Source organism: Hyla sarda, chromosome 1 (genome assembly GCF_029499605.1).
Source record: "Hyla sarda isolate aHylSar1 chromosome 1, aHylSar1.hap1, whole genome shotgun sequence".
NCBI classification, from domain to species: domain Eukaryota; kingdom Metazoa; phylum Chordata; class Amphibia; order Anura; family Hylidae; genus Hyla; species Hyla sarda.
This window is the reverse complement of record NC_079189.1, coordinates 147,139,100-147,164,057: the sequence shown is the minus strand read 5'-3', so window position 1 is coordinate 147,164,057 and position 24,958 is coordinate 147,139,100. Positions and strand designations below refer to the sequence as shown.

The following is a 24,958-nucleotide window of genomic DNA, read 5'->3' as shown; positions in this document are numbered from 1 at the left end:
AAAATGTCATTTTGTAACTTTTGGGGGCTTCCGTTTCTACACAGTGCATTTTTTGGTAAAAGATAACACCATATCTTTATTCTGTAAGTCCATACGGTTAAAATGATACCCTACTTATATAGGTTGGATATTGTCATACTTCGGAAAAAAATTATAACTACATGCAGGAAAATTTATATGTTAAAAATTCTCATCTTCTGCAGGCATGGCGCCAGGCACAAACACTCACCTCCTTCACTGACATTAAGGATGACCTTCCCCTGTGGTATAACCCTCACTTCTCTCATTTCATGGACGCCCTAGACCCCCCTTTCTGGATTACACATGGGGTAACACAGTCGGGTGACTTGTACCAGCTAGACGTTCTAAAGACTTTTACACAGGTCCAGACTGACTTTGGGTTCCCCCGTGAGGCATTCTACAGATATTTACAACTTCGACATGCCCTGACTGCCCAGTTCCCCTCCCCGAGGCCGCCCATCTCTGCGTACCCCCTCATTGGGATCCTTCGGTCCCAAGGTCCACAGGGTCTTGTTTCCATGCTCTACACCCATCTCACTAGGGCTAAACTTGCCGTTGCTACAGACACGGTGGAGACTTATTGGAAGGCAAGCGTCCCTTTGCTTACAGCGGAGGATTGGTCCGAGATGCTGTCCTCTCATCTATCAGTATCTCCTGCAGCCAATAATAAATGTATTCAACTTTACATTATTCATCATTGTTATCTTACTCCGATTAGGCTTCACAGAATGGGACGGGTGCCTTCCGATGCCTGTCACAGATGTTATTCCCCTAGAGCTGACTTTTGGCATTTGATATGGCAATGTCCCTCCCTTCAGTCGTATTGGCATAGTATTGTAGATTTCCTATAATCTCTCATCTCTATCTTGATAGCCTTGGACCCCCTGATCTGTCTATTTGGCTTACTCCCCGAAGAATGTGGATTTTCCTACGTGATGTATTGTACCTAGCTAGGAAGGCGGTGGCTCTGCGATGGATGGACCCGCATCCTCCCTCTCTCCCACAGTGGAAGAAACTAGTCAATAATGTACTTCCATATGAAAAACTAGTCTTTCACCATAGAAAATGCCCTGATAAATTTCAGAAAGTCTGGGGTACCTGGTGTAGCTCCCCCTCACTCGATATTCACCCTCTGCATTTACATCATTGATGTCCTCTGGGGCTTTTGGCTGTCCCTCTTAACCCTTCCCTCTGGGGCAACAGTGGATGATAGCTTTTCTCCCTCCACCATTTTTCTCATGAGTCTGGTCTATGATGCATGGCCCTGATTTCCTACTAAGCAGTAGTCAGGCAGCGCTTTTTGTTTTAGTTCTAGTTGTATTTATTGTTCTTGGGTTGGGATTCCCCTGATTATGCGAATCTGCATGGATGGTATTGTATGACCTTATGCAACAGTTTTGAGTATGTTTTATGTACTTTTATATTGTTGTACATATTTCCATTCTGTGGAGCTGTTGTAAATTCCTCTATTCAATCTTCAATAAAACGAGTTTAAAAAAAAAAAAAAAAAATTCTCATCTTCTAACCCCTATAAGTTTTTTATTTTTTTGCGTACAGGCCGGTATGAGGACTAATTTTTTGCGCCATTTTCTGAAGTTTTTATCGGTACCATTTTTGTATTGATTTAGACTTTTTGATTGCTTTTATTCATTTTTTCATGATATAAAAAGTGATATAAAATTTTTTATAGTTTGGACATTTCCATACGCGGCGATACCACATATGTTTGTTTTTATTTACACAGTTTTTATTTATGGGAAAAGGGGGGTGATTCAAACTTTTATTAGGGAAGGGGTTTTGCAGTGCTATAGCTCCCATAGGGACCTATAACACTGCACACACTGATCTCTTATGCTGATCCCTGCAAAGCCATAGCTTTGCACGGATCAGTGAGATAGGGGCTCGATTGCTCAAGCCTGTAGCTCAGGCTTGGAGCAATCAATCCCCGATCAGACGCCGCAGAGACAGGTAAGGAGACCTCCGCTTGCATCCTAGCTGATCGGAACATTGCAATTTTGTCACAATGTCCCGATCAGCCTAACTGAGCTGCTGGGAAGCGTTTAATTTCACTTTCAGTCGCGGCGGTCAACTTTGCGCGGCACAACGATCGGTGCCGCTCGCGGTTAGCCCAGGGTCCCGGGTATGAATAGCAGCCGGGACCGACCCGGTGTGATGCGGGGTCACGGCGTGACCCGTTTTAAACACCGGGACCGGGCTCAGGGCGTACAGGTACGCCCTGAGCCCGGTCCCGGTACTTAAGAGGTTAAAGGGGTACTCCAGTGGAAACTTTTTTATTTTTTTTAAATCAACTGATGTCAGAAAGTTAAACCGATTTGTAAATTAATTCTATTAGAAAATCTTAATCCTTCCAGTACTTATTAGCGGCTGCATACTACAGAGGATATTCTTTTCTTTTTTGATTTATTTTCTGTCTCGACCACAGTACTCTCTGCTGACAGCTCTGTCCATGTCAGGAACTGTCCAGAGCAGGAGAAAATCCCCATAGCAAAAATATCCTGCTCTGGACAGTTCTTGACATGGACAGAGGTGTCAGCAGAGAGCACTGTGGTAGTGACAGAAAAGAAATCCAAACAGAAACGAATTACCTCTGTATACAGTTACTAATAAGTATTGGAAGGATTAAGAATTTTTTATAGAAGTAATTTACAAATCTGTTTAACTTTCTGGCACCAGTTGAAAAAGGTTTCCACCGGAGTACCCCTTTAATAAAAGAAGTACTGAAGATTAGATTTCATTTGGTTTTAATATTTTATAATGCTTCATATTATATTTTGTATTTTAATTTGAAATTTAAGACTTGAGCCAGTAAGGGAAAATGTGAATTCTATCATATTATTATTCCAAACATATGATCACAAGCTGCACTTTTTACATATTGGTGGCAATCCATAAGAGCAGCTCAGGGCACAGCCCGCCCGTCAGGACTAGTGATTAAAGTGTTGCCTGGCAGGCTGTACTTGCAGAGTGCTTATTTGACAGTACACTGCAATACTATAGTATTACAGTGTACTGTATAAGCAAATCAAATGATTGTAAAAGTCACTTAGTGGGATTTAGAAAAAAAATTAAAATCACAATTTATTAATAAATCAAAAAAATTTATATATTTGGTTTTGGTTTATGTGGCAGTGTCTGAAGTATTAAAATATTATGTTATTGATACCACACAGTTAAAAATGCAAGAAAACATGGAATAAAAAGTGTTAAAAAAAAGTCCACTTTACCCCAATAAGTGTATGTAACCAACAATAGCTACAGGTCACCATGCAAAAGGTAAGCCCTCACTCAACTGCATAGATGAAAAAATAAACAAGTTATAGAAGTAACAATATGGCAATGCAAAGCCCTTTTTTATTTTTCAGTTTTTTACTTTTTTTAGGGCAAAAAAAAAAAATCTATAATTGGTACAATTGTAATTGTACTGACCCATAGGAAAAGGTAGCATGCCATGTTTATTGTACTGTAGTGTGTTTTTAAAATGTGTAAAAAAAAAAAAAAAAACATAAAAATAAAAAATCGTATAACTGTTGATGAAAAAATACAAACATAAGCATGTGAGAAATGAATGGACGGCACTCACCAATCCATGCTGTGACACTTTATTCCATCAGATAAAAGCAGGTACATATACAGGTGCAGCAACAATTGTTTTGCGCTAGTTGCGCTTCTTCCTGGCTTACACACAATGATACATCATCTCCCTGCACTATAAGTATACTGCCTACTGATGACGTAAATCTATCAGCTATAAGTAACCACAGACGCCGAGCCAGAGAGTGAGCGTATCAGCTGCTGCCTGGTTGCGGGCATAACCCAGCTACTCTAAACGCAGAGTCGGAGCAGGGGGAGGAATCTCCCCCACTGCTGCTTTGGCTATAGCATAATACTGGACCGCTCAATGAAGCCAGTGATTTCTAACTAAAGTATTAACCCTATGTAGGCAGGATACTACTACATATTAAGATTAATATGTGATTACCAAGAGAGAAATCTAAAATACATTAAATATTAATACAAAATAAGGAGTAATTAAAGTGAAAGAAGTTACAAAAAAAAGACACTCGTACTGTTCTTATCATTTAGGCCCATAGGACCTAGAGTGTCCATTTTTTCAGGATCCACATTGCTTCTCGTTGGAGTAACAGCCTGTTGCATTAGGGCTGTATTTCCACGGGCTGTATTTCCAATCTTGCAAATCGGAATACAGTAGGATCATTCTGATGTTCTTCCCTTATATGATCAATAAGACTGGGACAGCCTAAACCAGTTTGTATTGATTTAAAATATTCACCTATGCATACATAAAGGCAGCAGATCGTTTTACCAATGTGCATATTACATATACCACAAATTTGGATTTACACGTGATGACATTTCTAATTATCCATTCTATGCTGCCTACTCGTATATACTTCGCTTCCATATTGTAAATACAGTGGGAACAATGCCTATAAAGTCATTACCTTGTGGAGTGACTTTTTTTTTTACCAATTCTTTTGTATTAATCTAAATTGATAGGGACTGAATATGTTGGCCAGCATAATATTTATACAATAGTTTTCTAACAGCAATTTCTCTTAAATCGGGGTCCCCCTCTACAATGTGCCAATGGCGACGTATTGCAGATTGGATCATAGTATCCATAGGGGAATGTGTGGACGTGGTATGTCTCTTGAGGAGTAAAGATTCACGATTCATGGTCCTTGCCCTCTCATATGCTTTTTGAACCAAATTTACAGGATATCCTCTGATATGATAACTCTGCGTTTAGAGTAGCTGGGTTACGCCCGCACCCAGTAAGCAGCTGATACGCTCACTCTCTGGCTCGGCGTCTGAGGTTGCTGAGTAACGTATAGAGCAGCTGATAGAGTCACATTGATTTACATCATCAGTAGGCAGTATACTTATATACTTACTTATACTTATAGCGCAGGGAGATGATGTATCACTGTGTATTAGCCAGGAAGAAGCGCAACTAGCGCAAAATAATTTTGCTATGGAATAAAGTGTCACAGAAAGAATTGGTGAGTGCCGTCCATTTATTTCTAACATGCTTTGGATTTGACTGTTACTGGATTTTGGGACTGAGCACCATCAGCAGACACCCTCTCAGAATTATGACAGTGCCTAAAAAGACTGCATAACCGGGTGCCGTGTTGTCAGGACAGCTTTATTTAGCATTTCTCATATACTTGGGAAAAATGAAAACATTATGGATTTTAGAAGACGGGGAGAGAATGCAAGCAAAAAAATGACAAATTGGTGAGATAAAATTGATAAGCTTATAGGGGGAGATTTATCATTGCATTTAGAGCTTTTTTATTTTTATTTTTTTGCTTACTGCTTTTACTTATGTCTCACCTGCACCCAAGCATTTTTTGAGGGTACGTATAAATTAGCACTAAGGCATAAAAAATTTTTGCAAACCTAAGCCAGGTCAGACCTTTAAAGTCTCACAAAAAGTCGCACTGAGACTTTTTTGCGCAGAAAAGTCACAGAGGAGAGAAGGAATCATACAAAATGGTGTTCTGAAGTTAGTTATTGTTTTTTTTGCTTATATGCGCCTAATTTATCAACCCCCCTTGATAGTATGATAAATGTGTCACACATAAGCAAAACCAAAGCAAAAGGAAATTACTTCAAAACTCACTTTCCAAAGTCAACAATGATAAATCTCCCCCATAATCTGCTTTTTCTATTATACCTGTAAGATTTAATCTCTTTTAATTATCATGTACATATACTGTGGATGAGTGTAACTGAGAATTGGAAGACAACTCAGCAGAATTCTTGTGCCTTCACCTTTATTCAAGTTTATTATGTGGGAGTATATATATATATATATATTATTATGTATGTATATATTCATTTCTCTCCGAAATTCAGAGATAGTGAGAGTGCCACTTACATCATGCATGGAGTCCAGAAGCTTAGTTAGGTGGAAATATCGCTGCCAGCTCTGTCCAGCACTGTGCGGACTCTTCATTAATATTTTCCTCAGTTCTTTAATGTAATTCAGTCTCATTTCTTCAAACGCAGCTTGGCATTTAAGTCCATCTTTAGGAACTAGGTTGGGAAAACAAAGGAAGAACTCACTAAGCAAAAGGTTAAGTGGTAAATCATGTCATAGGAATTCATATACTAGGAGCATACTTTGATTGCAAAAAAAACTCATCTAAAACAAATTGATATAACAATATACAAATTTGAGATGTTCATCTTGTCACAATATGCAGAAGACAAAATTGGATCATTATAGCCCAACAAGTAAGTATTGAGGGGAACTTTTTTTTTTTTACAGCTAAAAAAAAGGCAACTACAGCGAAAATGGCCTCAGTACTTTCAGATCCCCCAGAACTCCTAATAGTGTTTCCTGCACCACTTTTTTTTGTATCGTTTGTTTTCTCGGATGTTGCATCAACAACATTTAAACTGAGAAATACAATAGAAGTAAAAACTACAAACAAACTGAACTAAGTTGAAACACAAAATTCTGGAGAAGAGCCCAGATTCTGGGATTGGGTTTATTAAACACGGTTGTACTATCGATCTGGAGAACTTCCAATTCCCTATGGGCTGGGAAGTATATGAAATGCTGTATGTTAAAGGGAAAAAACACATGGTTTGGTTCTATTTGCGTTTCATGGTTTGGGACTACAGATTAAACTTTACCACACATATGTCACCACCTTTCATGCTGAAAAATACCTCCAAACTGTGCAAGTGCAGAAATCCTGTGCACTACATGTTTTTTCCACTAGATTTCACATTTTGGAATTTTTAGTAAATATTTAGGGAAAGTGAATTGTTGGCTTTTAAGTCTACAGGCCAGTCACAATAATAAAGGTCAATGTAATATAATGTCAACATTTTACAATTATATTAATTCCAAATCTCGATTCACGAGTTCAAATGTTGAGATCCTATATCAAGGCTGGACAAAATTTTTCAATATAGATTACTGTATATACTCGAGTATAAGCCGAGTTTTTCAGCACGATTTTTCGTGCTGAAAACACCACCCTCAGCTTATACTCGAGTGAACTCTCCGCCAGTGGTCTTCAACCTGCGGACCTCCAGATGTTTCACAACGGCTGTCCGGGCATGCTGGGTGTTGTAGTTTTGAAACATCTGGAGCTCCGCAGGTTGAAGACCACTGCGGCCTTCGTCATCATCCGTTCATCCGCAACGTCCCTGTGCGTCGTCGTCAAGGCAACTTCACTATTCCGTGCCCGATGACTGTCTGGGCATGCTGGGAGTTGTAGTTTTGAAACATTTGGTGGTCCGCAGGTTGAAGACCACTGTCATTGACAGGCCGTGATGATGAAGGGGAGAGGGGGGGGGTGTGGGATGATGACAGAGGGATGATGACAGATGGTGATGAAGGGGAGGTGTGGGATGATGACAGAGGATGATGACTGGCGGTGATGATGAAGGGGGGATGATGAAGGGGGGGATGATAACAGGGTAATGATGAAGGGGGAGGATGAGGTCAGGTGGTGATGATGAAGGGGGGATGATGAAGGGGGTGATGATGAAGGGGGGATGATGAAGGGGGGATGATGACAGGGTAATGATGAAGGAAGGGATGATGACAGTCGGTGATAATGAAGGGGGATGATGACAGGGTAATGATGAAGGAGGGGATGATGACAGGGTAATGATGAAGGGAGGGATGATGACAGGCGGTGATGATGAAGGGGGGATGATGAAGGGGGGGATGATGACAGGGTGTGATAATGAAGGGGGGATAATGAAGGGGGGATGATGAAGGTGGGATGATGACAGGATGATGAGGGTGTTAATGACGGGGGTCTGGATGATGACAGGGGGTGATGATGTATTTTCCACCCTAGGCTTATAGTCGAGTCAATAACTTTCCCTTGGTTTTTGGGGTGAAATTAGGGGCCTCGGCTTATATTTGGGTCGGCTTATACTCAAGTAAATACGGTATACCTTTTAAGGAGGCTGAAATGAGTGACCTTCAAACTAATGTATAGGACCAAAAAGATCAGTAAGACATTTCATCAGATTTTTCAGGCTGTTTCCCCAGATCCCTGCCATTCAAACACAATCGCGCTACAGTCACAGATGTTGCACTCATGCATTTACTGTAACATACATTTACAGCTTTTTACTGAAATTGTAGGTAAAAATTTGTAACAAATAAAAAAAGTAATATTAAACCACATTAAAGGGGTCATTGTGTAAAAACATAATATGGCCATTAAAACTATACTGAACATCTGCAATAACAAACTACTATTTTTAGACATTAAAATCCTTTGCTTCAATTGAAGTAGTTAACAAACATGTGTCTCTTTAGATGAACACGGTCATTGTGTTGCAGATTGTATTGTATTGCATTCATTGTATTTTAGATTAAATGATGAAATGTCTTACTGATCTTTTTGGTCCTATACATTAGTTTGAAGGTCACTCATTTCAGCCTCCTTAAAAGGTATACCGTATTTACTCGATACTGTTTTGTAAATTGAAATTTGCTGTTAACATTGCTGTATGACAGCTGCTTGCTAGATTTCATACAGGTAAATGGGGACTGGACTCTACCTCTGTATGCCTTAGATCAGTGCTTCCCAACCTTTTTTTTGCCTGAGTACCCCTTAACAGCCCATTACTAAAAATTTAGACATTTAGAGACATTTCTGTAATAAATAAATAATTATTTATATGCTCCATATCCCCTCCCTATGAGCCCAGTCCCCTGATTCACAGGTGACATATTCTCTGATCAGAGTTGTTTATATTTCCTTTTTTTCACTTTCCGGTCTAGATCGCCATAAAGATTTCTCCCGGACAAGACTTCTCCACAGAACCAGCAAAACAAACATTTCGGCGGTTGATGACTTTAGCCTGCATATATTAGTTCAGCTTTTATGTGCTCTGGTGGGCTGGAAAAGGTGGATAAAGCTGAACTAATTAATGCAGGCTAAAGTCATCAACCGCCGAGCCGAGAAGTTCGTGGCGGATCGAATCACTGTAAATTCGCTCATCTCTATTATCCCCCTTTACAGAGCTTGGTCTCATCTGCGAAGATTGATACTTTACTATACAATCCCTTTACAAGGTCATTAATAAACATATTAAAAAGGATAGGACCCAAAACTGACCCCGTGGTACCCCACTAGTAACAGTCACCCAATCAGAATAAGTACCATTAATAACCACCCACTGTTTCCTATCATTGAGCCAGTTACTCATCCACTTACACATTTTTGTGTGGCATCGTATGAAATGCTGTGGAAAAATCAAGATATACGACATCCAGCGATTCCCCCTGGTCCAGTCTGGAGCTCACCTCCTCATAAAAGCTGATCAGGTTAGTTTGACAGGACCGATCACTCATAAAGCCATGCTGATATGTGTTACGCCGAGCGCTCCGGGTCCCTGCTCCTCCCCGGAGCGCTCGCGGCGTTCCTCTCTCTGCAGCGCCCCGGTCAGACCCGCTGACCGGGAGCGCTGCACCGACATTGCCGGCGGGGATGCGATTCGCATAGCGGGACGCGCCCGCTCGCGAATCGCATCCCAAGTCACTTACCTGTCCCGGCCCCCAGCTGTCATGTCCTGGCGCGCGCGGCTCCGCTCCTTAGGGCGCGCGCGCGCCAGCTCTCTAAGATTTAAAGGGCCAGTGCACCAATGATTGGTGCCTGGCCCAATTAGCCTAATTAGCTTCCACCTGCTCCCTGGCTATAATACCTCCCTTCCCCTGCACTCCTTTGCCGGATCTTGTTGCCTTGTGCCAGTGAAAGCGTTTAGTGTTGTCCAAAGCCTGTGTTTCCAGATCTTCTGCTATCCACATTGACTACGAACCTTGCCGCCTGCCCCGACCTTCTGCTACGTCTGACCTTGCCTCTGCCTAGTCCTTCTGTCCCACGCCTTCTCAGCAGTCAGCGAGGTTGAGCCGTTGCCGGTGGATACGACCTGGTTGCTACCGCCGCAGCAAGACCATCCCACTTTGCGGCGGGCTCTGGTGAATACCAGTAGCATCTTAGAACTGGTCCACCGACACGGTCCACGCCAATCCCTCGCTGAAACAGAGGATCCACATCCAGCTAGCCGAATCATGACAATATGGAGTCACACATTTATTTTTATCAAGATACCCCAAAATAGCATCTCTTAGAAAACCCTCAAACAATTTACATATAACAGAGGTTAAACTAACAGGCCTATAATTCCCGGGTCACTTTTTGTTCCCTTTTTGGATATTGGCACCACATTTGCCATGCCCCAGTTGTGCGGAACCATCCCTGTCACTTTAGAGTCATTGAATATTTGATATAGGGGTCTATTACTTTACTTAACTCATTTAGAATGCCTGCAACAAGTCTTTCTGTCTCCACTTTTGCTGCCTTTATCTGATTTTTACATATTTTTCTTTTCTCAATAGCTTTTTAGTGCTGCTTCACTACCTTCCTGTTTTAAATAGCTTAAATACTTCTTTTTTTGTAATTTATTGCCCCCTTTACATTTCTATTCATCCACATTGGTTTTCTCTTGTTCCTGACTCTTTTATTCCCATACAGTATGTTCCTTTCACAGTGAGATTTTAGGATATTTTTAATAACTTCCAAACTTCCATTTAGTATCTAAGCTCTGTTTTTTGAGGATATTTTCCCAATTTCCAAGTATTAAGGGCTTCTCTTAGTTGATCAAACTTTGCCTTTCTAAAGTTCATTGTTCTTGTGGCTCCTCTAAAGGTTCCCTTATTGAAGGACAAGTTATAATGTATTATATTGTGATCACTGTTTCCTGTGTGCCCTCTGACCTGCACATTAGTTACTCTGTCAGGTCTGTTGGTTAATATTAAGTCCAGTAGGGCGCCCCCTCTGGTCAGATCCTGCATCATTTGGGACAGATAACTGTCTTTAGCTATAGTCAGAAACCTGTTTCCTTTATGAGATTCACAGGACTCAGTCTCCCAATTTATATCAGGATAGTTAAAGTCCCCCATTATTATCACCTCATTCTGATTTGCTGCCTTGTCAGTAATTGATCTTCTGGCTCTTCCATTATGTTTGGTGGCTTATAGTAAACCCCAATCAGTATTTTATTATTTTATCTCCATATATTTCTACCCATAATGACTCCACAATATCGTTTCCCTCCCGTATATCCTCCCGCAGTGCGGCCTTCAGACTGGACTTTACATAAAGACAGACTCCTCCCCCTTTCCGTTTTGTCCGATCCTTCCTGAATAGACTATAACCCTGTATGTTGGCCGCCCAGTCACAGCTATCGCCCAACCAAGTCTCTGTTATACCCACTATGTCATAATCCTCCTCAGACATTATTAACTCCAGTTCCTCAGTTTTATTGGACAGACTTCTGACATCAGTCAAGATGCAATTTAGAGGTGTATAGGTTTTTTTTCCTATGAAGCCTATCCCTATTAACTTTTCTAACCCCTCCCCCCACTCCTGCCCCAGGTACATTAATATCTCCCAGCTCTTTATCTACACTATCTTCCCCCTCTATATTGTAGTCCCCCCCAGTCCCTAGTTTAAACACTCCTCCACCCTTCTAGCCATCTTCTTCCCAATCACAGCTGCACCCTCTCCATTGAGATGCAGCCCGTCCCTACGGTAGAGTCTGTATCTGACAGAGAAGTCGGCCCAGTTCTCCATTAACCCAAACCCCTCCTTCCTACACCAGCTTCTGAACCACTTGGAGGACATTGCCTTAGTCCTGCTGCCTAAGTCCATGAAATACATTTTAAGGACACTTCCCCTACCTCTTATTTTATCATTGGTGCCAATGTGCACCATGACCGCTGGGTCTTCTCCAGCCCCTCCCAGTAATCTGTCCACCTGATCCGCACATCTTTCTCCTGGTAACTAAAAGATTGGGCGTTTTGAAATCACAAGTCCCAATCCTTCCCTCCTGTTACATCTGTCATTAGTTCAGCTGATGTGGATGTGTATGGTCAGGTTTACAATGTGGAATATCTGTGCAGATATCTGCAGATTTTTTCTTTAGATATGTGCAACATGTAAACATACCATACAGCTTTATTACTGTCAACCTGTACAGTAGTCAGTTTAGTTTGGTGCTGTTCCCTTGATCTTTTAGGACCTAAAATACAGCTAGAGAATGTTAAACCGACCATAAGAAGGCATGTTCCTGTCTACCAAGCCTCAGCTTCATACAAATCAAAATGCAAAAAAGACGCATTGCTCCTTATGGCTGACTCAGCTTTCATATTTTCGCTAAGTGTATTATTAAAGAAGTGGGGTTTTTGAACAGCATTTAGATTACAAGTCCAGTAAAAAGAATAAAAGGCCCTTCACAAGATTATCACCACGAAAATAGCTTGAACAAGTTCCATTTAACTTTGCCCTTTTCCTCTCACCCACATTCCTCACAGAAAAAACACTTATTTTCTTTATTGATGCAAAATCAGATTATATTTCTTCTTTAAGATTTACAAAAAGGTAAAATATACTATGCTACTGCTTACTGAAGACTACTAGACCCCAAAAGAAGATCCACTGCTATTAGACGACAACATTCCGAGTAGACTTCACCATAAGAAGAAGATCCATTGCTAGTAGACCCCGATATAAAAAGAAGCTCCATTGCAAGCAGACTTCTACATAAAATAAGACAGCTCATTGCTCCTGGGCATAAGAACAGGTGAAGAGTGAAGCTTGCCAAACACGCTATACAGATGTCTGCCGATTTCTCCATAAATACACTTGCTTGGATTGGATGGACAAGCATGGTTCAGTTGACTGATTCTAAAAAGCAGCTGAAGATATCTCTGGCAAACAGCTTATCTCTCTAGGGAACAACAGGACTAACTAGGCTGAAATCCCGTCTCTTTCACCAAAAAACAATATGAACAATCCTCAAAAATATAAAAAAATATTTGTGCTTAGGCAGGTGCCAAGAACAAAAAAAAACTATATTAGGCTTTCTTGCTCATTTGTCATTCCTATCATAGAACGCTAGTCCCGCTGAAAAGCACTTCCAGGATTGGAGCATGGAATTACCCACTCAGCCAATCAGTGGCTGAAGCGGGAAATCACTGTGGCCCATGATTGGCTGAGAAGACAATTCTATATGGAAACCCCAAAAGCATTGCACAGTGGGACCAAAGCTCCATGATAGCAGTGGCAGAGAAGTGAGGAAGGTACAGTCCTTTCTGTAAATGTTGGCACCCCTGACATTTTTTAAGAAAATGAAGTATTTCTCACAGAAAAGGATTGCAGTAACACATGTTTTGCTATACACATGTTTATTCCATTTGTGTGTATCGGAACTAAGCCAAAAAAAGGAGGAAAAAAAGCAAATTGGACATAATGTCACACCAAACTCCAAAAATGGGCTGGACAAAATTATTAGCACCCTTTAAAAATTGTGGAATAAAAAGATTGTTTCAAGCATGTGATGCTCTTTTAAACTCTCCTGGGGCAATTAACAGGTGGGGGTAATATAAAAATCCCACCTGAAAGCAGATAAAAAGGAGAGAAGTTCACTTAATCTTTGCATTCTGTGTGTGTGTGTGTGTGTGTGCCACACTAAGCATGGACAACAGAAAGAGGAGAAAAGAACTGTCTGAGGACTTGAGACCCAAATTTGTGGAAATATATCAACAATCTCAAGGTTACAAGTGCATCTTCAGAGATCTAGATTTGCCTTTGTCCACAGTGCGCAACATTATCAAGAAGTTTGCAACCCATGGCACTGTAGCTAATCTCCCTGGGCGTGGATGGAAGAGAAAAATTGATTAAAGGTGTCCACGCAGGATAGTCCAGATGGTGGATAAGCATCCCCAAACAAGTTCCAAAGATATTCAAGCTGTCCTGCAGGCTCAGGGAGCATCAGTGTCAGTGCAAACTATCCGTCGACATTTAAATTAAATTTAATTAAAGGTGTCCACGCAGGATAGTCCAGATGGTGAATAAGCATATCAAAACAAGTTCCAAAGATATTCAACCTGTCCTGCAGGCTCAGGGGGCATCAGTGTCAGCGCAAACTATCCGTCGACATTTAAATTAAATGAAACGCTATGGCAGGAGACCCAGGATGACCCCACTGCTGACAAAGAGAAATAAAAAAGGAAGACTACATTTTGCCAAAATGAACTTGAGTAAGCCAAAATCCTTCTGGGAAAACGTCTTGTGGACAGATGAGACCAAGATAGAGTTTTTTGGTAAAGCACATCATATACTGTTTACCGAAAACGGAATGAGATCTACAAAGAAAATAACACAGAACCTACAGTGAAATATGATGGAGGTTCAAAGATGTTTCGGGGTTGTTTTGCTGCCTCTGGCACTGGGTGCCTTGAATTTGTGCAAGGCATCATAAAACCTGAAGAGTACCAACAGATTTTGGGTCGCACTGTACAGCCCAGTGTCAGAAAACTGGGTTTCTGTCTGAGATCTTGGGTCTTCCAGCAGGACAATGACCCGAAACATATGTCAAAAAGCCCTCAGAAATGGATGGCAAAAAATTGCTGGAGAGTTCTGAAGTGGCCACTAATGAGTGCATATCTAAATCCAATTGAACACCTGTGGAGAGATCTTAAAATTGCTGTTGGGAAAAGGCGCCTTCCAATAAGAGAGACCTGGAGCAGTTTGCAAAGGAAGAGTGGTCCAACATTCCAGCTGAGAGGTGTAAGAAGCTTATTGATGGTTATAGGAAGTGACTGATTTCAGTTATTTTTTCCAAAGTGTGTGCAACCAAATATTAAGTTAAGGGTGCCAATAATTTTGTCCAGCCCATTTTTGGAGTATGGCGTGACATTATGCACAATTTGCTATTGTTTCTCCCTTTTTTGGTTTAGTTCCAATACACACAAAGGGAATAAACATGTGTATAGCAAAACATGTGTTACTGCAATCCTTTTCTGTGAGAAATACTTCATTTTCTTGAAAAATTTCAGGGGTGCCAACATTTACGGCCATGACCGTAAGTATATGATTTTTGTATTTAGCACCTGCCTGAGCATAATTATTTTAACAAGTTTCTACAATATCCCTTTAAGCTTAAAATTTGGTAATCTATTCCATCTACTGAAAACTTTTATAAGTGTGAAAATTAGGTCTGATCAACATTGTTTACTACATTATTTTTAACTTTCAAACCAGTGGAAGTAAATAGTATTAAATAATAGACATCGTAAAAAAAAAAAAAAAAAAAAAAAAAAAAAAAAAAGAAAGGTGAGTCAGCACTGGAACTGAACTTAAAGGGGTTATCCAGGAAAAATATATTTTATATATATATATATATATATATATATATATATATATATATCTCAAGGCTGGTTTGTGAGTCGCTCACCCAGTGCACGCCCAGCTCGCCTCCTGTGCCTTAGACCGGCCGGTACCGCCTCCGGCTACTCACTTGTGAAAGAAGAAACAAGGTCCGGCACTAGGTTGCAGGTAAAAACTTCTTATTCTTTTATTTCAAGATTCTGAGTCTACGATTAAGCTTTTTAGCGAAACGCGGCAGACTTTCTACCCTGTACCGCAGAATCTTGAAATAAAAGAATAAGAAGTTTTTACCTGCAACCTAGTGCCGGACCTGTTTCTTCTTTCATATATATATATATCAACTGGCTCCAGAAAGTTAAACAGATTAGTAAATTACTTCTATTACAAAATCTTAATCCTTTCAGTACTTATGAGCTTCTGACGTTAAGGTTGTTCTTTTCTGTCTAAGTGCTCTCTGATGACACGTGTCCCGGGAACCGCCCAGTTTAGAAGAGGTTTGCTATGGGGATTTGCTTCTAAACTGGGCGGTTCCCGAAACACATGTCATCAGAGAGCACTTAGACAGAAAAGAACAACCTTAAAGGGGTATTCCGCCCCTAGACATTTTATCCCCTATCCAAAGGATAGGGGATAAGATGTCAGATCGCCGCGGTCCCGCTGCTGGGGACCCCCGGGATCCCCGCTGCGGCACCGCGCTATCATTACAGCACAGAGCAAGTTCGCTTACAGGGGACGGAGCCTCGTGACATCACGGCCCGTCCCCTTAATGCAAGTCTATGGGAGGGGACGTGACGACCGCCACGCCCCCTCCCATAGACTTGTTTTGAAAGAGGCGGGCCGTGACATCACGAGGGGCGGAGCCGTGACGTAACGATGCTCCGGCCCCTGTACCGCCCATCATTACGTGCAGAGCGAACTCGCTCTGTGCTGTAATGATAGCACGGTGCCGCAGCGGGGATCCCAGGGGTCCCCAGCAGCGGGACCGTGGCGATCTGACATCTTATCCCCTATCCTTTGGATAGGGGATAAAATGTCTAGGGGCGGAATACCCCTTTAACTTCAGAAGCTCATAAGTACTGAAAGGATTAAGATTTTTTTTTGATAGAAGTAATTTACAAATCTGTTTAACTTTCTGGAGCCAGTTGATATATATATATAAAAAAAGTTTTTTCCTGGAATACCCCTTTAACTTGTGTGCCATCCGTATTGAATGAGGTGCAAGGAGCTAATACTTTTTTGGTGGTGCTGAATTTTGAAGCATGTAAACAGAATGACTGAAGTAGGAAAACATTTACTTTTATTTCAATTCACCTTAAAAATCAATGAAAGGTAGGCTGGGTAGATGTGAGGACAAGAGCTGTACCGGGAACAGCTGTTTCACGTCTGGACTGACCCTTTCTTTTGAGAATGTGCCAGTCCAGATGTGAAACAGCTGTTACCAATATGGCTCCTGTCCTCACATTTACCTAGCCTGCCTTTTACTTATTTTTAGGTTGGATTAAAATAAATGCAAATGTTTTAGTTGCACAAGTGAGTGTCCTCCCATTCTTATTGTCACGGAAACTATTGCAGAAGTTAGAAAAATGCTAGTGCTACAGGTCATTGTCATACAACAGGGAACAGGCTAGCTAACTAATGTAGTGGGGATTTTCTAATGCAAGTCAGTGACAAAAAGTGACTGTGTTAGATACAAAGAGTAGAATTGAGGGTTTAGATGTTAAAGCCTGCAGCATACCCTAAACCCATGCAGAATCTGTCTTATGCAAATTAAAGGGGTACTCCCATGGAAAACTTTTTTTTTTAAATCAACTGGTGCCAGAAAGTTAAACAGATTTGTAAATCACTTCTATTAAAAAATCTTAATCCTTGCAGTACTTTTTAGGGACTGTATACTAAAGAAAAATCCAAAAAAGAAATGCATTTCCTCTGATGTCATGGCCACAGTGCTCTCTGCTGACCTCTGCTGTACATTTTAGGAACTGTCCAGAGCAGAAAAAAATCTCCATAGCAAATATATGCTGCTCTGGACAGTTCCTAAAATGGACAGCAGGGGTCAGCAGAGAGCACTGTGGTCAAGACACCAGAGGAAATGCATTTCTTTATTTGATTTCTCTTTAGTATACAGCCCCTAAAAAGTACTGGAAGAATTAAGATTTTTTAATAGAAGTGATTTACAAATCTGTTTAACTTTCTGGCACCAGTTCATTTAAAAAAAAGTTTTCCACGGGAGTACCCCTTTAATGTGATATCGATAAGACAGGATTAGTAACAACGAATAGGTATACATGGCTGAATAGTTTACCTGTACTTAGTAGCAGCAACACTTTCATGATCGTATACTCCTCAAAGGTTAGCTGCAAGCGATTAAACTCCAGACTTATCTGCTGCATACTTTGGCACAGCTCATACATGGCAGACTGGCGCATCCTTTCTCTGCAAGAGAACCAAAAATACACATTTAGGTATACATGGAACAAGATCTAAACTGTCATTACTTTTCAATGGGAAAGGAGCAATAAAAGAGTGAGTGCAACATAGCAGTGAACTGTGCATGTAATGGTGGGACTGTAAATGTAGTACTGATCTGAACATGATAATCTAGAAACATCTGCACATAAGATATTGCAGTAAACCTGCCACCATGGCTTTAGATTAGCCTGGTGCATGTATGGCTGTTAGGAGTCTGGCCGTATAGAACAGAGCTTCTACATGAGTTGGCCGTATAGAACAGAGCTTCTACAGGAGTTGGCCGTATAGAACAGAGCTTCTACAGGAGTTGGCCGTATAGAACAGAGCTTCTACAGGAGTTGGCCGTATAGAACAGAGCTTCTACAGGAGTTGGCCGTATAGAACAGAGCTTCTACAGGAGTTGGCCGTATAGAACAGAGCTTCTACAGGAGTTGGCCGTATAGAACAGAGCTTCTACAGGAGTTGGCCATATAGAACAGAGCTTCTACAGGAGTTGGCCGTATAGAACAGAGCTTCTACAGGAGTTGGCCATATAGAACAGAGCTTCTACAGGAGTTGGCCGTATAGAACAGAGCTTCTACAGGAGTTGGCCGTATAGAACAGAGCTTCTACAGGAGTTGGCCTTATAGAACAGAGCTTCTACAGGAGTTGGCCGTATAGAACAGAGCTTCTACAGGAGTTGGCCGTATAGAACAGAGCTTCTACAGGAGTTGGCCGTATAGAACAGAGCTTCTACAGGAGTTGTCCGTATAGAACAGAGCTTCTACAGGAGTTGGCCGTATAGAACAGAGCTTCTACAGGAGTTGGCCGTATAGAACAGAGCTTCTACAGGAGTTGGCCGTATAGAACAGAGCTTCTACAGGAGTTGGCCGTATAGAACAGAGCTTCTACAGGAGTTGGCCGTATAGAACAGAGCTTCTACAGCACATTGCAGAACATTGCTTTGTATCTTTTCTGTACGGATCTCAAATTCTTGCCGAGAAAAACTCTCATCATAAAATCCATATTGACCTCTAAAGGGATCAATGAATGAACTTGTTTGGTTTGTGAAGAAGCAGAGGGCAGAGCACTTCAGCTGCTTGACAGTAATAGATATCACCACAAACCGCACAATTACTTTATTTAAATAGAGCCATAGAGATATCATGTCACAGAATGCTATTTCCATGCAGAAGTAGCTGCACCACTTTGTACTGCCCTGCAGATACATCTTGTCAGATTGTTTACCCCATGTTACATACGCCATCTTATTCACTGAAGGTATAATGAAAAGTGTTTGGATCATGGGATTGTGGTAGAATTCTCATAAAGATTTTATACAGCAAAACAACCATGGAAACAAGGGACTTATTAAGGATAAAAACTCAAATTCTACAGTTACAAGAATATAATATACATATATAGTATTGCATGGCTTTATATAAGGCAGTGCTGAATTCTGGAAATACTGACACAGAGCGACATCTGTTTCATCCCATTCAGAAGACCATACACCCTAAATAGATATTGACCAAATTCTTGTTCAGCTGACAACTATTCCTCCTGCCCTCCACTCAATGTGGAGGGGAGAATAAGGCCCTGCCAGACATCCCTGGCACAGCATATCTTTAAAAACAAAAAAATCAGACACTGAAATTCAACCTGCCTCTTACTTTCCCCAGACATCATCTGTCAGCGAAGAGTCACACACCTCCATACACATCAGATGACCGTCAAATCAAAATTGGTGGCTTTGGTAGTTAACTTTGCCCCCCCCCCCTGTGTATGGACACTAGGGATGTCCCAATACCATTTTTTTTAAGACTGAGTACGTGTACCGATACTTTTTCTTAAGTACTCGCCGATACCAATTACCGATACTATTTTCAATGTCATGTGACAGGGTTTTTTTTTTTTTTTCTTAAAGGGGTGATGATAAGATGCCCCTAGACACCTTATCCCCTACCCAAAAGTATATAGGATAAGATGTCTGATCGCAGAGGTCCCGCTGCTGGGGACCCCCGGGATCTTAGCTGCAGCACCCCTCTGTCATTACTGCACAGAGCACACTCGCTCTGTGCGTAATGACAGACGATACAGGAGCCGGAGCATCGTGATGTCATGGCTCCACCCTCATGATGTCAAGGCCCGCCCCCTTATTGCAAGTTTATGGAAGGGGGTGTAACTGCCGACATGACGTTACGAGGGGCGGAGCTGTGACGTCACGAAGCTCCGGCCCCTGTATTGCCCGTCATTACGCACAGAGCGAGTTTGCTCTATGCAGTAATGATAGCGGGGTGCTGCAGCCGAAATCCCAGGGGTGCCCAGTGGCAGAACCCAGTGATCAGACATCTTATCCCCTATCATTTGGATAGGGGATAAGATGTCTAGGGGTGGAGTACCCCTTTATGGGTACGTTCACACGGGTGGATCCACAGAGTATTTTACGCTGTGGATCCGCCGCTGAAGGACCGCTAAGTGGTGCCTTTAGATGTCCCTGCTTGGAGCGGCAATACGCATGCACGCAGCATTCTACCACACTCACTGGGTTCCCTTTATGTCATGACTGTGACCGGGAAGTTGAGAAACCAGGCTGTCCTCCTATAATCGAATAAATTAATGCCATACAAGCCTTTATTTTCATTTGTGTGTATGGAATCTTTTATTCACCACTGATAATGCTGGCACAATATAGAAGCGTGGGGTCAGTAGCTGACAGACAGCTTCTGGTTAAAAAACAACATTCTGGGGGACATTTATCATTAAAAGTGTACGCTACTCTTTTTTTTACCGATCTTTTTCCTTCTAACTTTTTGCTTAGCAGCGTGTAATTTATCATCTGAGTCTACCATAGATAATGAATTCCCCGCGGCTGTGCACGTTTGTTTGTTTTGCGCAGGGTAGAGAGGTTTTGTACGCGTGCTTTTGGTATGCGTACTTTTGCGCCTAGAAATCGGAGTTAGTGCAATATTTTGCAACAAAAGTCGCATATGATAAATAAGGGTGCAGTGCATGTCTAAATCAAAAAACGGTGTACTGCTAGACAAAACGCTAGGAAACTTCTATTCAAAAAGTCGCATATAAGTCGCTAAATTTACATAACTGTGACATTCAAGCGCCAAGGATAGACGGAAAAAAACTTCTATATTGAATGATAAATGTCCCTCCTGTCTGTGAAAGAAAAAGTGAAGAAGCTACAGTAGGTCACAGTCTTCTGGCTTCTAAACAGGTCATGGCTTACTTTATTATTTCCCCTAAATATATTATGTACAATATGTCTAAGTCTATACCATGGTTATATAAAAACACCTACTAAATGTAAGAAAAAGTTGAAGTCTACTAATGATTTGAGCCACCAGTATGTAAGGTGATGAGTGGTGAATGTAGGATTCATCCCGTCTATGACTTAAATGGAATGGTTTTCTTTGTAGAATTTCTAAGATACAAAATAAAAGTTATGAAACAACTAAAACATCACTTGCAGACAGCTAAATCTGCTTTGGAGAAAATATTTCTTTTTGGTTTTTACTCTGGACTTTTCTTAAAGAGGACCTGTGGCAAACCCAAAACAGATTGAGATTTTACTGTCATTAAAGGAGTATTCCAGGATAAGAAAACTTATCCCCTATCCTAAGGATAGGGGATAAGTTTCAGATTGCAGGGGGTCCGACTGCTGGGGCCCCCCGCGATCTCCGGTACGGGGGTCCTCGGCTCTTTGCCGAAATAGCAGTGATAAGGGTGTCTAAGCTGTTTGATCATAATACAATCTCATTTTTCTGGTTGGCCACAGGTCCTCTTTAAGCATCATTTCCTCTGACTTACATTCAGCAGATACCAGTGATGTTTGGAAAGATCTATTGTTGAAAGAGGGAATTATTCTGCATGTTCTTGTTGTAAGATACTACATGTGCCCACTTAGTTGTTTTAGAACAATTCTTAGATGGGCACTGTTATTATATAATTATATATACACTAAATGTCTATGTATATGGTTGTATTATGGATTTGTACAGATCCAGGGGTGTGGGAATTGAATTTAAAAAAAAACACTTGTCCACGAGACTAACACAGAGCAAAATCTACTTGTCCCTCATGACGATCCACTTGTCCGGACCAATTTCTCGCTTTTACACTCTTGTTTTTTCCTCCTCGCCCTATAATAGCCATAACTACCTACTATAATGATACCTTTTAATTTTCAATAACATATTCTCCGAACCAAAAAAAGAATTATATATATACAATATGGTAAAATATATGGAATTTTTTTCAATATGGTATTTTTTTTTACATTTATGTCATTTACCGTACAGGATGCATAATGTTATATTTTAATAGGTCGTACAATTACGCACGCAGCGATACTATGTTTACATGTTTTTATATAGTAAAAAGGGGGTGATTTGAACTTTTAACATGGAAGGGGTTAATGTGTGTCTTTTAAACTTTTATTAACATTTTTTTTTTTACACTTTATTAGACTTTTAGGAGGAATCATTAGATTCCTCATATACAGATCAATAGAGTTTGATTGAACTCCATTGATCTGTGTGCTCTGCGTTCCATTGATAGAGCCTGGTCTAGCCAGGCTCCATCAATGACAGAGCCACAGACACCAGGGAAGCAGAGGTAAGTCCTCCGGCTACCTTTATAGTGGATCGGGCATCGGGCGATAGGAATTCCACATCCCTGAGATCCGTAGTAAAGTAAACATAACCTGCTATAGTCCCTACGCCAACGTAGGGCCCCGATTTTAGGGAGGCACATGAAGTACTTCTTTTTCTTGGGGATTTATATAAAATTAAAAACTGATTAAGCATATTAAAGGACATAGAGTGGTATGTACGAAGGCTTTTACGCAGTTTTTTTTTGACTGTTTGTCGCTATGTTTGTTACTTTTTGCGACAAACAGTTGCACCAAATGGTTTAGAACATTATCACTGAATTGACGGTGTTAATCGTGATTTCAGTTAAAATCATGCATTGGTTTGGAATTCGTTAATTGCGGCTTTTTGGATTTGGCTGATGAAGCTGATGAAGCTGCTTATGCAGTGAAACGCGTTGCATTCTGGGAAAATTAAACACCCTTGATTTTACTTTCCCTCTGCTGTCTGTGTCCAGCGCCACGTTGATCCAGCGTCCATTCTGAAGCTAACTCTTTTCTACTATTAGATATTATGCGCTCACCCTTATTGTGTATGTGGTTACACAACTACACCAGGTGAGCAGCTCATATAGCTTTTATAATTCAAGTAATCCTCTTTTATCACACCACGGAGCGCTGTTATTCCCTTTTTTCAGATATTCCAGTAGGAGACTTGGGACCTTGTTCTTGAGATTGCAGGTAGAAGGCCCCAACATTCAAGCCCCTGTGATCATACACTTCCTACATACATCTCCAATCCTGATACATGAGGCTAGTTATTACAAAAGTACCTCAATATGATAATACTTAAAGTGGTATTCCGGCTATAGACATCTTATCCCTTATCCAAAGGATAGGGGATAAGATATCTGAATGCGGGGGGCCCTCCGCTGGAACCCCCGCGAACTACCTGCAGCACCTGCATTCTATGCCTGGCTGCTGCTCCTGTCTCTTTAACTTCTGTGTTTCCGGAACTGGAGATGTGATGTCATGCTACACCCCCTCGTGACATCACACCACGCTCCCTCCATTCATGTCTGTGGGAGGGGGAGTGACACACCCCTCCCATAGACATGAATGGAGGGAGCGTGGCGTGACATTACATGTCCAGTCCCCGAAACACAGAGGTTTCCGAGCAGCAGCCTGACATAGAATGCGGGTGCTGCATGGAGATCGTGGGGGGGTCCCAGTGGCAGGCGGTCCCAGTGGATAGGGGATAAGATTTCTATGGTCGGAATACCCCTTTAAAGCTGTGCTGCATTTCACAAATTGATAAAAAAAAAGCACATCAAGCATATGTAAACTAAACTGTTCAAGAGGTAAATAGAAAACAAAGCATATTAAGACTATTTTACTTTTTTCTATATGTGAAAACAATGCGATGCAAAGACACACGAATGCCAAATCATTCACGTAAAAACCAATAAAAATGTAATGATGTTAGACATAAACAGGTGAGCAGACATGATGTTCACACAGAAAAAAAAAAACACGTCAGAAACCGTACAGCTTGTTATGTGAATTTATCCTGCTTACCGTTACTATAGAAATCAGAATACCAAGAAGAATTACAGGCTTTATAATGAAAAGGTCATTAAGAGGTAGCTGCAGTCTTACAGAACATTATGCAATGCTAATCCCAAATTTCTGAGGCTGCAAACAAATTATCATCTGAAAACACAGGCAAGGAAATGGTGAATATCAGATTTACAGTGCTTGAATGTCAGTCGGCAAGGTGAATGCAGCTTGTGTGTTTGCTTTATTAGCTGGATGGCATGATTTTCACTCCGTTGTTATTGTTAGGTAACTTATGGTGGCCTTTCATAGGCTTAGCAGTAACTTTAGGATGAAGACGCACAGACGTTCACTAACCCCCCAATTACAAGACACCTGACAATTGCTCCAGAAAGTTAGTCTATCCCAAAGTCTTCCTATGCCTGTGCATTGAACTGAAACACCATCCACATCCCTGCAAATGCATATATACACAATGCCTATTCATGTCAGAATGTGGACACCATACTATGGATCCAAGCTGACATCCAAGTTAAAGAAGACGGAACACACACAGGCAGTGGTATGATCCAAATCAGTAAAGATATTACAAGCTTAAGAACTTGGGGCACTCTGCTCAATACAGGGGCTGAGTTTCGTGACGTCACACTCCGCCCCCTCAATGCAAGCCTATGGGAGGGGGCATGACGGCAGCAGCAGCGGGACCCCCGCGATCAGACATTGTATCCCCTATCCTTTGGATTGGAGATAAGATGTCTAGGCTGAGTAACCCTTTAATTTCAAGGACTTCACTACAAACATTAATGCGCAGAGCCTGAACATTGCACACCGGTCCCTGTTCATTTTTTTGTTTCATGGTTTTTCATCTAGACTGACCAAATTTAAGGGCCAGTTATTGGCCTTTTAGATCAATACATACCTAAATTGTATAAGATTTTAGATACAGGTTTATATTTTCTTATATTGTATGTTCCTGCCTATTGTACATTATAATCTTGTATAAGTATTACTTTCAGCTTATAAGACGTTGCAGTCGGACAACACAGAAAGAAAGCCTTGTACC

General features: G+C 41.2%; 1 protein-coding gene across 2 annotated transcripts in view; it reads right to left on the bottom strand.

Annotated features, from left to right (window-relative positions):
- Positions 1-24,958, bottom strand: part of NR3C2 (nuclear receptor subfamily 3 group C member 2) — a 351,371-nt gene that overhangs the window by 19,119 nt on the left and 307,294 nt on the right. For both annotated transcript variants that reach the window (XM_056562826.1, XM_056562827.1), the window contains exons 7-8: positions 17,590-17,720; positions 5,951-6,108 (exon numbers count right to left, since the gene is read on the bottom strand). In XM_056562826.1, the coding sequence (XP_056418801.1) occupies positions 5,951-6,108; positions 17,590-17,720 (289 nt within the window). The remainder of the gene's footprint in view (positions 1-5,950; positions 6,109-17,589; positions 17,721-24,958) is intronic.